Here is a 13,561-nt window from a genome sequence, read left to right as displayed (position 1 = left end):
ATTAAAAAAAACATTTCCAACCACAAAAAAAATACTCTAATATAAGTAAATATTTAACTCACCCCGCACCAGTTCACCACTTCCGAACCAACTTCGTGCTGGTCACCGTCCCTCTTCTCAACAACCAGTGGTCACGTCCCTCTTTATGCTTCTTTTCATTTGAATTCCACGACTCCCAGCAGCATGTTAATTTATTTGAAATCATGTTAATTTATTTGAAATAAAATACTGAGGGTAATTATGTAAAATGACTCTTAATCCCTCTCTGATCTTTGCCTATCAGAGGGATGCGAGAAATCCATTCATCCCGCAGATCATCGCTCTGGATCGCTTTTATATCATTGAAAAAGAACATAAACATTCTGTAAATTCATCGTTTGCTATCACTCGTATACAGTATTTAACCCCATCAGAACACGGTCTAAAGGTGGATCATATTGTCTCTTAGCATAAAAAAGATAAAATTACACCAAATTATAACTTTGTCCTTACAATTGTAAACCTTTCATAGTTTATTAGATGGTGAGTATAGTCGTATAATGTAAACAAATCTTGTCTTATATTTGAAATGACATTTCGATATGATATTGTACTTTGACAATTTATTTTTATCCAATCATAAGTGGTTTGATTTAATTTATATATTCAAAATGTTATTTAATTATTGATTTTTATGCAAAAACTCTTATCAATATTTTAATTTGATATGAAATTTTAAAAAATATATCATAAATTCAATATGAAATTAAATCTAATAAAAAAATACATATTTTTTTCTTTCAAATAATTGCAATGACATATTTATATATAGATACATGTATTAAAACAAATAATATTTTTATTTATATCTAAATTAATCTTATCATATCTTAAAATTTTTAATCACTCTTATTTTTTTAGCTTTAACTAAAATAAATTTATTTTAAAATAAATATTATTTCTGATTTTTATTCCTTGTAAGATAAAATTAAAAAAATAATTAAGATTATATAGAAATATAAAATTATATTTAAAACTTAAGTATAAGTTTAATTCATGTAATTTTATAAACATTATTAATAAAAAGTATAAATATTATTTGCAGTTTCATCCATTAATTATTTCATTATTTTTCACTTTTTCAATTTAATTTGTTTCATTTTATTAACATTAAATAAAAAAATATTTGAATAACTTGTACTATTAAATTGATCTTTTTATATCATATCGATTAAAATAAATATGATACAGTTTTTTTGTTCTTTATTTTTTAATTTTCATTTAAATAATTTTATTTTTTATATTTCTAATATTTTTCCTTTTTTTCACTAGAATCATTCTACTACAATTGAGACTGAGAAAAGATATGTAATCAAATTTGAAACAAATTGAATTAATTTGAATATATGGTTGGATTGAATTGGATAAACAGTACAATGAATAAATAAAATAAAATAAAATAGATAATTTTAGTCAAAGTTCGAATAATGAGTTGAAATTTAATGAAAATTTGACTCAATCTAAATTTACATTTTAATATTTTATAAATTTGTAATATATTTTAAATTTTAAATTTTATTTTTAGTATAATACTTTTTTTTTTAAATATAATACATTAATTATTAAAATTATACAGGTCAGTTTTAAGTTAAAATTCACTACATTTTCTTAAAATAAAAATATTTTTATTAAATAATTTAATATAAATTTATAAACTCAATCTTATTACATTATAATGCAAATAACTCAAATCTGATTAAACCAATAAATTAAATAATTATATATAAATTTTAAAATGTTAAACTTGAATCCAATCCAACAAAACTCAGGCCTAACTAGAATATAATACTAACTGTTTTTTCTCTAAATGGAATGTCACGTCATTGATAGGTTAGGGGTTGAACGGTCCACGTAATATTAAAGTCATCTCAATAATATAATTTTGGTACCTTTCTTATCAATAATTGTCAATTACCCCAAACTGTCTTCTAAAATATCTCCAAGCACCATAAAATGATCCATAGTTGTTGTTTGTAGTTTTCAATATGCTAAAATAAGTTCATATGCTATGGCCCTCATAATTAGGACAGCCAAAAAGTCCTAACTTGTCTTTATCACCTTTTTAAAATTATATATATTACATTTAATTATATAGATACTTTTAAATTTTTAATTAATTAATTAATATCCCAAATAAAATAAATTAAAAGAATTCTTATTTTTATATTTTAAATTTTTCCAGAATAATTAGTGAATATTTATAATATAATTTACAATAACATTATATTTTTTAATCTTTAATAACATAATATAATAATTATAATTCTTCAAATTATAATTTTTTATATTTTAATTTTAGTAAATAAATTTTAAGATGGTTTGGCTAATTGGTGAACAGAATAAATTAGTAAACAAAAAATGTTAATCTATTTTTTGACTAAATTGATGGCAGACACGCGCATATGCGCACGTTGAAGATTAGAAGTTCACCTTATATCTAATATTTCAAACAAATGAAATAATATGATAAGTATTTTGTAAAAAAAAAAATATTAACAGTATAATTCAAACAGGTGAATTGAGTGAAAGAAGATTTTAAAAATTTCAAAGAAAAATTGTCTTAAATGATTGAAAAGAGCATTAATTAACACTAAAAATATGAAAGTATTCTCAATATAATGAAAAAAATGAAACATAAAAATATACAAAAAATTTTATCATAATTAAGTAACAAGAGTACGTAAGACCCTAAAAAATGATGTTTTAAAAAGTTATAGTGGTTTAAAATTAGCGAGACTCGATTATTTTAATATTAAAAAGTTTTAGTATAAATAGAATTATTATAAACAAATTTCATTATTTTAAAATACACAATCTCTCTAGAAACCAATTTTCTAGAGTTCTCTGACTTCTTTCTAGAATTTTAAAAAGTGATAGTGGTTTAAAATTAGCGAGACTCGATTATTTTAATATTAAAAAGTTTTAGTATAAACAGAATTGTTATAAACGAATTTCATTATTTTAAAACACACAATCTATTTAGAAACAATTTTCTAGAGTTCTCTGACTTCTTTCTAGAGGTTTTGTCTCTCTTTGGTCGTCTGATTGAAGAACTGAGACCGTAGGATTGATCCTCTCGGCGAGCTCTTCAAATTGGACCAATTAGTTTCTCCAAACATAAAAATATACAAAATTTTTTATCATAATTAAGTAACAAGAGTACGTAAGACCCTAAAAAATGACGTTTTAAAAAGTGATAGTGGTTTAAAATTAGCGAGACTCGATTATTTTAATATTAAAAAATTTTAGTATAAATAGAATTATTATAAACGAATTTCATTATTTTAAAACACACAATCTATCTAGAAACCAATTTTCTAGAGTTCTCTGACTTCTTTCTAGAATTTTAAAAAGTGATAGTGGTTTAAAATTAGCGAGACTCGATTATTTTAATATTAAAAAGTTTTAGTATAAATAGAATTGTTATAAACGAATTTCATTATTTTAAAACACACAATCTATCTAGAAACAATTTTCTAGAGTTCTCTGACTTCTTTCTAGAGGTTTTGTCTCTCTGGTCGTCTGATTGAAGAACTGAGACCGTAAGATTGATCCTCTCGGCGAGCTCTTCAAATTGGACCAATTAGTTTCTCCAAACATAAAAATATACAAAAAATTTTATCATAATTAAGTAACAAGAGTACGTAAGACCCTAAAAAATGACATTTTAAAAAGTTATAGTGGTTTAAAATTAGCGAGACTCGATTATTTTAATATTAAAAAGTTTTAGTATAAATAGAATTATTATAAACGAATTTCATTATTTTAAACACACAATCTATCTAGAAACCAATTTTCTAGAGTTCTCTGACTTCTTTCTAGAATTTTAAAAAGTGATAGTGGTTTAAAATTAGCGAGACTCGATTATTTTAATATTAAAAAGCTTTAGTATAAATAGAATTGTTATAAACGAATTTCATTATTTTAAAACACACAATCTATCTAGAAACAATTTTCTATAGTTCTCTGACTTCTCTGGTCGTCTGATTGAAGAACTGAGACCATAGGATTGATCCTCTCGGCGAGCTCTTCAAATTGGACCAATTAGTTTCTCCGTTCGCGTAAGTTGAGTTTTCGCTCTCTTTTTTAGTCTTTTTTTGTTTTTTATTGCATGCAAACCCTCTTCCGCTTGCATGCAACGTTTTAATCATCAGTATGAGTCTTTGCTGATCAGTGATCATAATGGTATGTCCTGATTGTTCTTGTGATATTTCTATGGGTAGATAGAGCATGTTGTGGAGTTAGAGGTGTGGACATTTTTAAGGCATTGATGTTTATAAAGCTGTCTAAACAGGATAACAAATAAGGGAAGCTAACTATTTTGCTTGAATTTCGTATAGAAATCATTCTGATGACTTTGAATTGCATGATTGAGTGTTGTATGAGTGCTTGAATTGTGTAATTGAGTGTATGATTGGATTGTGCTAGATTTCTGGACTGTTGCATGTGAGAACAAATTGAGAATCTGGTATTTTCGCCTAAGCGAGCAACTCTCGCCTGAGCGAAAACACCAGAAACTCATCCCCGGTCTCTGCGCGAGATCTTGCCTAGGCGAGCCAGTCTCGCTTGAGCGAGAGTCACTCTCGTCTAAGCGATACAACTTAGCCTGAGCGAGAATTTGTCCAGAGTTTGGGTTGTTCTCTGTTTCGAGCCTCGTTTAGGCGAGAACGACTCGCCTAAGCGAGAGAGCCCTTTTGCCTGGATGAGACCTTCTAGCTTGGGCGAGAACCTCTGTAGCTGAATTTTATTTATCTGTTTCTAATGGATGAAGCTATGTTTAAATATTAAAATGTGAACTTTGTTATGATATGCATGAATTGTTATGACTGGTAATATGTGTGGTGGTGATATTGCATGGAATTGGATTATGAGAAGATGTGGTTGAACTAGGATTTCAAGGGAAATTCTAAGGGAAGTGTTTAGTGTATGTAAGGACATAAAGACTCAGTTTTGGTTGGTATCCTGACGCTCCAATAGCCATTAAGACTCATGTAGAGTATAATGGATTATGTCGTGAGGAGTAGCAAGAGGTCCTAGTTTGTGGACCCGATCAGTCATAGACGCGAAGGGAACTTACCTTGGGAGTGGTTGGGTGATAACCCCTTGAGCCGAAACTCTGCAGAGTTTGGGAACCTTCACAGGTGCAAGCCACCAAGAGATCCGATGTCGCTTACATAATCCAGATATCGAGTCTAGAGTAATGTATATGTACTGTGTTTGTGATGGCCTATGTGATTCTGGTAGAAATGAGAAATATTGCATGGTTTGTTTATAATTGAATTGCATGATTTTTCTTATCAGATTAGCTTACCCTTGCTTTCTGTGTGTCTGTCTGGTGTTGTATTGTTTTCCTTTTGCGATGATCACCTATTCGGTGGGAGCAGATGTGGTTGCAGTGTCAAAGGCGCTTCTGGAGATGAAGAGTCATTGTTTTCTTGTTGAGGAGGAGGTTTCCAGTGGGAGCTTTAGCAGTGGTCAGTTCAAGTATAGAGTTTATTAGTTTAGTTTAAGTGTATAAGTGATATATTTTTATAGTCATACCTTTGTAAGATTGTATTAATATATTGTGTACACTGTATTATCTATTTTGGAACTATGATGAAACTCTATATTTTTATTAGTTTTAAACGGCTGAAATTGGGATGTTATAGAGTACTTCTCATCCATTTGAAAGAAAAGTTGAAGTTTGTTATTTTTTTCGATCAATATATTTTCTTTGAACATATAAATTACTCTCAAATGAGTGGTAGTTTCTACACCCATTTCTTTTCTTCGCACATCTCGTAAAATTTAAAATTCTTATTTTACCCTTATATTAATATTCTAAAGTTATTTTACCCTTATATTAATATTCTAAAGTGCAAAAGCTTCTCTACTCTGTGTTGCCATTACAACTCTCTTATTGGTTCTCTCTCTTCTTCTGACAAACTTATTCCTTTCATAGTTATTTCTGTGTACTAGGCATGTCTTTACTCCTTTGTATGATTTTTCTTTGGTTACTCCCTCTCCTTGAATCGCTTTGTCACAATTGTCCACAAGAAGTCTTAGACATAGTTGTACTTGCCGAACCGTCTCAACATGTACAGAGCTAGGAGCGATGCTTCGACCTTTCATTGTGCTTCTTTCTCTTAAGCACTCGCTTAGACACCATTAATTTTTTTTTTTTTGGTAATAATAAGAATATAAAAGTAGAAGGTGCATGCATTCCGGTTCCGGATTAACTATTTTAGGAAATATTCATATTTTAATTATTCCAGAGCGGGTGTTTCATAATGGATTTCCATATCTAGGAATGATTTATAGAACTCTCGTTCTAATTTTTTTTTTATATCCCAGATTGGGTGTTTTTAAAGGTATTTCGATCAATAAATACCATCTAGAATATCCAATTCGAAGTATAATAAAAATTCAAAATAAGTGTTTTGAAAGTTATTTTTATATATGGAAATATATTATGAAAAATTCATTCACAAAATTATTTTTATGTTTTCGATTGAATATTTCAAATGCATTTTCAGATCTGAAAAATATCTTTCAAAATATCCAATCCAAAATTTTTGTATTTTTCATATTGAATATTTTAAAACATATTTTCCAAATATGAAAATATCTTTCGTAACATCCAATCCGAAAAGTATAAAAAATAAGAATTTTTGTATTTTTCATATTGAATATTTTAAAACATATTTTCCAAATATGAAAATATCTTTCGTAACATCCAATCCGAAAAGTATAAAAAATAAGAAAATATAGGGAATTTAATTATAATTTTAATAAAGGGTATTTTAGGATTTACAACTTTTATGGAATTGTAGGAAAAGAAGTAAGGGTGTAGGAAGAAAGACCCTTCTCAAAATTGTATAACTATCTTTAGTTTTATAGATATCATCTTTCATGAAAGGTCAATTTTTAACTGTATCCTAATAAATTAATTATCTTTAAATTGCTTTGACAATGAAAATAATTTTTTAATATAATTAAATCATACAATCTAATTTTTTTAAGAAATATACATGCTTTCCAAAGAAAATAATAATAATAATATAAGGTATGTATGGAGATCGATAAAGTTAAACAATTTTTATAACAAAATTAAAATAAAATAAGAATATAATATAAAATTTTAGATGAGGAAAAAGATTAGAAAGAGGTTAGGTTGAGATGCAAAATGTTTCTTTAGAGAGAGAACGTTCTCACTGCACAGGGCAAGAAAGACTGACAACATATTATGCATTTTTTCTCTCAAGATATAACAACATGTTAGATTGATCGAGTGCACCGAAGGATATCTAGACCATATGAACATCAATATCTTTAAAGATAATATAAAACAAAAGACTGACAATATTTCATATAATTGTTTCTCTAATTCAAAAGTAATATTTATAAGTAGAAGATGGTAAAATAAGAATAAATTGTAATAAAAATTATTAAATAAAATAGTAATTCCTAATAAAGTTAAAATCATTAACCCATAAATAATATATACCTAATAAAGTAAAGTCCATTAAAACAGTATTAAATGTAGGATAATTTATTTATTTATTTTATTTTTAAATTATATTAACTATTTCTAACCATTCCCACATAATTTTAAAAATAAAACAAAACATAACATATAAATATAATATTTTAAAACAAAATATAGTATTTTAGCTAAGGAACTTGGGTTTAAGCCCTACACTTGGTACTTATAAACTTTTTCCTACGAAAATGCAAAGACTTAATTGTATTGAGCTATAATTGGATTTTAATAAATAACACATACAATATCGGTGTTCATTTTAAGTTTTACTAAGTGGTTGTATGTTATCTTATTTCACGAGTATCACTTAGAGACTTGTTCATATCTCACAATGGTTTCTGACTCACACCAATAAGATAACTGTCATTAAATTTATTAAGAGGTATTTTAAAAAGTAAGCATAATATATATATATATATATATATATATATATATATATATATATATTATGCTTACTTTTTAAAATACCTCTTAATAAATTTAATGACAGTTATATATATATATATATATATATATATATATATATATATATATATATATATATATATATATATATATATATATATATACCTTAACCTTATTATGACTACAATTATATAGTACACCTCGTCATAAAAATGAGACATAACATTTAGTCAAATATGTTGATATACTTTAATCAATAACAATTTCGTTATTACCTATTGAACTTCATTCCATGAGATCACCATTCATGTTGCAACTAATTTATGTGTTTTAGTCTCATTCTACTCGACACCTTAAGTACTTGTTGATGAATCAACCTTTTGGTAAGTGGATCTGCAATATCTTTTTTTCTGACTTGACAAAGTCAAGAAAAATAATACCATAAGTAATTAAGTTTCTAATAAACTTTTGTCTTACTCTTAGATGCCTTGTTTTCTTTTTCAATAATTTTTTTGTTATAAACTTTAGATATAAGAACTTGATTGTCACACTGCATTGAAATATGAGGTATATACTTATTCCATGCTGGAAAATTATATAGAAAGTTAAAAAAAAAAAATTATCTCAACACTAGCGATATCTATAACAATAATTTATACTTTCATGGTAGATCATAAAACGACAATTGTTTTAGCATAATTCCATCATACTACACCTCCATTCTATATCATTTTATAATTTGTGTGATTGTGATAGTTGAAATTTAAATAAATATTAATGCTAAAAAAAATAACATTAGTATAGGCGGACATTAATCTTATACATTTTTAATATTTGTTTTTATTAGCATCGTTTAGTCATTAAAAGAAGTTAAAAATTGTTAGAGTCACAGAGTTGGCTAAATCAATTATTTTAACATCAGTTAAGCTCACATTAATCTTAAATATTTATTTATTAAATTTTTTTAAAACAGTTACATTAACTTAAAATTGACTAAATTGACTCATTTAAAATTAATGTTACGTTTCTTTTACTTTTTTTTAGTTCACCTATTTTTGTTATGTGGACCTAGTAATATCACAATTTAGTTATTTGATTCACTTTAATGTTTAAACATTAGTTTGATGTTTTCTTATAATAATCACAAGCATAGACACTTAATGCTTTATTTAAATATCTTAACTCAATATTAATTAAATATAAGTTTACATCATATGGAACATTTTAATTAAGATTCTGTTTCCTTTTTTTACTCAGTTTTTATATGAGCATTACTATTAATGATATTAAATTTTTACAAGAAGTAACATAATTCAAGAACCTTCATTGCCTAACGAAATATTTAAGTTTAATTATGCCTTTAGTCCCTATTTTGGAGTCAAAATCTCAAAATGGTACCCAAATTTTTAAAAGTTTCAAATTGGTCCCTTTTTTTGTTAAAACGTCTCAAGTTTGTCCTTTCTGTTAAGTCAAGGTTGATGCCGTTAGAAGGAGTGTCATGTGTCAGTACTTTGATTTTTTGAATTTTTTTTATTATTATTTTTTTTTTATTTTGAATTTTTTTTAAAAAATCAAAAAATTGCCACGTGTCAAGTTGTCATCGTGCCACGTGGCAGTGATAGAGTGATGTGGCAGTGACAGTGACACGTGTCAGTATTATGTCAGGTGTCATTTCCTTAGTCTCAATTTGGTCACTTTATTTTAATTTGTCTCAATTTAGTCCCAATTTTTGTAAAAATTAGCAATTTTGTCTCTCTCCAGATTGAAATCAAATTTAATTTCTATATAAATGTTATACACGTGGCACCCCATTTAACGCCGTCTAGCGATTTTAATTTGTAAAAAAATTCAAAAAATCGAGGAACTGACATGTGGCATCCCATTTAACGCTGTCTAGTCAGACTTAACAGAGAGGGCAAACTTGAGACGTTTTAACAAAAAATGGGACTAATTTGAAACTTTTAAAAATTTGAGTACCATTTTGAGATTTTGACTCCAAAATAGGGACCAAAGACATAATTAAACCAAATATTTAATTACACACCTTTGCATTTTCGTGTGACAATAGTAAGATCTAGCAGTTTCTCAACTCATGTTTGGTCACCATCTCTTGATTCAATCACTGGTTTAACAGAATATTCAACATAAATCTATTCATGCAACATTACTTAAAATAGCTTACACTCCCCTTACAAGATAATAAACCCGAAAATATCTCGAAGTTAGTTAAAAAAAATGGAAAATAATGAATTAAAACGACTCCAACTTTTTTGTAAGTTTAAATTAAATTGTTCATTTTTAAAACTAAAATCTCTTTAATCAAACTTTTTCAAAAATTAAGATAGTACGTAAAATAATTTTATTTATAAGTTAAACTTATTTAATTTTAATTTTAAATTGTCACAAAAAGTAATAGAGTTCAAGAACCTTCAATAGCTAACGAAATATTTAATTATGCCACGCGCCTTTGCATCTTCTTGTTTGTGATCATAAACCCACACACCACAAAAGTTAGAAAAAAAGGTTTTGAATTTTAGTTCATATAGATAATTGGATACTAAGATCTAGCATTTTCTCCTCCGTTAGAAATGTTACATTGGCTAGAGATAAGACAAATTCACAATATATAAGTGAGTGCAAGCATTATCTTACAAGCTGATTTGTGAAATTAAGTTATGCTTAAAGTTTACTATTTCGTACACGGTGTCAGAGTCTATCCTAATCAAATTTATTATTTGTTGGACATATTATCAGTCACTAGTGTCTAGTATCACACATATATACCTCGATGTGAGTGTATGTTAGAAGTCCCATATCGAGTAGATATAGGTCAATTCAAGATATATAAGTAAGTGCAAATCTAATTTTACAAGTTAATTTTATAAGGTTGAGTTTGGCTTAAGGTCCACTTAACATCACTTTCATATTTGTTCATCATCCCTTGATCCAATCATTTGGTTAACAGAATATTGAACATAAATGTCTCCATGCCATGAAACATTACTTCAAGTAGCTTACACTCTCCTTATGCACCCAAAATATCTCGAAGTACTTTCAACAAAAATAAAAAGGAAAATAATGAATTGAAATGACTTCAACTTTTTTGACAATTTAAATTAAATTGTTCATTTTTAAAACTAAAAGTACTTGCTAGAAGTGAGTTTTTAAGCCTAACTCAATCCCACAAAACCGGCTTGTAAGGTGAGGATTGCAATTAGCCTTATCTCTAGTCCATGTGGGACTTCCAACACACCCCCTCACGCCGAGATATATTCATCTCGTGCATGGGACAAAAAATTAGTGGGTGGTCCGTTAGCAGTCCGATATCGGGTGGAACAGAATGTCCAAGAAATTTTGCTAGGATAGACTTTAACTTGGTTCTGATACCATGTTAGAAGTGGATTTTTAAGCCTAACTCAACCTCACAAAACTGGCTTGTAAGGTGAGGATTGCACCCACTTATATATTGTAAATTAGCATTATCTCTAGTCGATGTAGGACTTCCAACAGTACTGTAATAAAACTTTTTAAAAAATTAAGATGGTACGTAACTTAAATTAAATATAAGTTAAACTTATTTCATTTTAATTTTACCTTCACTCCTATAAATAAGTATTTATTGGATAGGTTTGTCCAAACTGAAAATAGCATCCAATAACGCAACAAATCCAACTTAGACTTTAGAATTTCAAATTTATGCTAATGTCAACCTATTTTGGTGAACACTTTTGGAAGATGAAATGATATATTACCATTATATATGAAACATTCACCTATTATATACTTTGGTACGTACCATGTAAACTATGAGTCATATACATGTATTAATTACTCGATTATGGAATTCATATATGATGGGGTATATGTAAATATATATTTTAGTGATAGAAAATCCAATATATCATTGGAGAAACAAGAACAATATTATAACATTGATGGAGATGTAGTTCATCATCCCATAGTATAAAGTACTCCCTAGTGGGAGATCCAGACAATGGAGGAACTTAAACCATCTTTATTCCCTCTCTTTTGCTTATTATTGCCAAATAAGTATTTATAGTCACCGAGGATAAACCCTTGTGCAAGAAGCTTAGGTAACCCTACAAAGAACAAAGTGAATTTGATGTTAGTATCTGTATAAATATAGTGTATGCATGAACTTTTCAGAGTTATTTAAACACAGTGATCAACGGCATCGATGTTATAGTGTGATGTTGATGTGAGTGATCTTACGTGTTGCAATCAATGGAAGGGCTGATCTTGTAGGGCAAGTTGACCCCACAAGTGGTAGGGAGGGCTGAAAGGTGTGGAAGATTGAGTCCAGGAATCCTCAACGCAGTGTTTTTGAGGCAGGTGCAGACGGATCGTCGATCTGCGGTGGACTTGGCTTGGTCGTTGATGCGCTTCACACCGTTGCAGCATGGTGCAGGGACGGGTCCAGCAGCAGGACCCGTTAGGTAGGCTATGCATGGTGCCACAGTCATTTGCACCGACCCACATGGAATCTCTGCTTCCGCCAACGGAATAATCTCTCCAAAACCAACAATGAGAACCAGAACCACGCAGGTAACCTGCAAAACCAGAGGGGTAGCCATGATTGTAGGAGAAAGATGAATGATGTTGAGGTTGTGTTGTGTTGTGGTGTGGTTTGTGAATATTTGAAGGGGTATTTATAGAGATTAAGGATGTTAGAATGTGAAATGTTATGGAAGTAAGAAACGGTGGGTTGGTTTTCATTTAATGCTAGAATTGAATGACAGAAAACGGGTATCTCTAATAGTGCAATACAATGGTAATATGCATATATCACCCTTTTCTGCTTGCCCTAAAATGAGTTTGTGGACACTTTCCGCAGAACTAAAGATGTTTGTACAAGTTCACGTTTGTACTAACTTATTTGTCTGTTACCCTTCAATTTGTACTAACGATGAAGAATCTGTTTTATTTTTTGAATGTGCTGTTCATGGTTCATAATGTTTTTGCTGATCGATATGCATTGATCCTCTGCTTCTAGTTCAGTTTGTAAGTCCTTTAGTTAAATTGCTGAGATTATCTGCTATTACATTGTTTATATGGATGATTTGGCACATGAGAAATTCTGGCATGAAATTACTAAGGTATTTTAAAGGACATGAAGAAGAATAATATAGCTGGATTTTTAGGAATTTATAATCCCATTTATGCGCAGCTAATGGAATATACCTGGAGAGTTAATTTAATGAAGTTGTGGATTGAAGTGAGTTTTCCTTTGTTTGGCATTCTCTTCTCTTTTGTGGTTTCTTGGATGCTTAGAAGGTGATGGAGAAAATGTTTGCATTATATTCTCATATATTTTACGGAGAAATTGGCTACTTTTGGTCTTGTAAATTGGAAAACATTCTCATATTTAGTATAATAGTTTATCTAAGTCTTGATTTATTTCATCTTATGCTTGAACTTCCCGTATTCAAAATTGTATAGTTTTTTTCTGGAAATTTAATCTTTCGCATAGATTTGGTTTGGATTTCTCTTTTTATTTATTTATCTGTTTTCTTTTAATAATTTTTTATGTAATGATAAATAATAGATATTTTTTTAAGAATTCATATAGAT

General features: G+C 28.4%; 1 protein-coding gene across 1 annotated transcript; it reads right to left on the bottom strand.

Moving 5' to 3' along the window:
- Positions 1 to 11,789: 11,789 nt before the first annotated feature.
- LOC114184258 (non-specific lipid-transfer protein 1-like) lies at positions 11,790 to 12,629 on the bottom strand. Its single transcript, XM_028071546.1, has 2 exons — positions 12,203 to 12,629; positions 11,790 to 12,069 (listed from the first exon to the last, which is right to left on the bottom strand). The coding sequence occupies exons 1-2, from the start codon at positions 12,562 to 12,564 to the stop codon at positions 12,060 to 12,062; spliced, it is 372 nt and encodes a 123-aa protein (XP_027927347.1). The 5' UTR covers positions 12,565 to 12,629; the 3' UTR covers positions 11,790 to 12,059.
- Positions 12,630 to 13,561: the final 932 nt, after the last annotated feature.

The sequence above is a fragment of the Vigna unguiculata genome, chromosome 5 (genome assembly GCF_004118075.2).
Source record: "Vigna unguiculata cultivar IT97K-499-35 chromosome 5, ASM411807v1, whole genome shotgun sequence".
In the NCBI taxonomy this organism is placed as follows: Eukaryota; Viridiplantae; Streptophyta; class Magnoliopsida; order Fabales; family Fabaceae; genus Vigna; species Vigna unguiculata.
This window is presented reverse-complemented; position numbering and strand designations above follow the sequence as displayed.

Bases quoted from the DNA above. Each gene is read 5' to 3' on its own strand.
- LOC114184258 (XM_028071546.1), bottom strand. From the start codon at position 12,564: ATGGCTACCCCTCTGGTTTTGCAGGTTACCTGCGTGGTTCTGGTTCTC.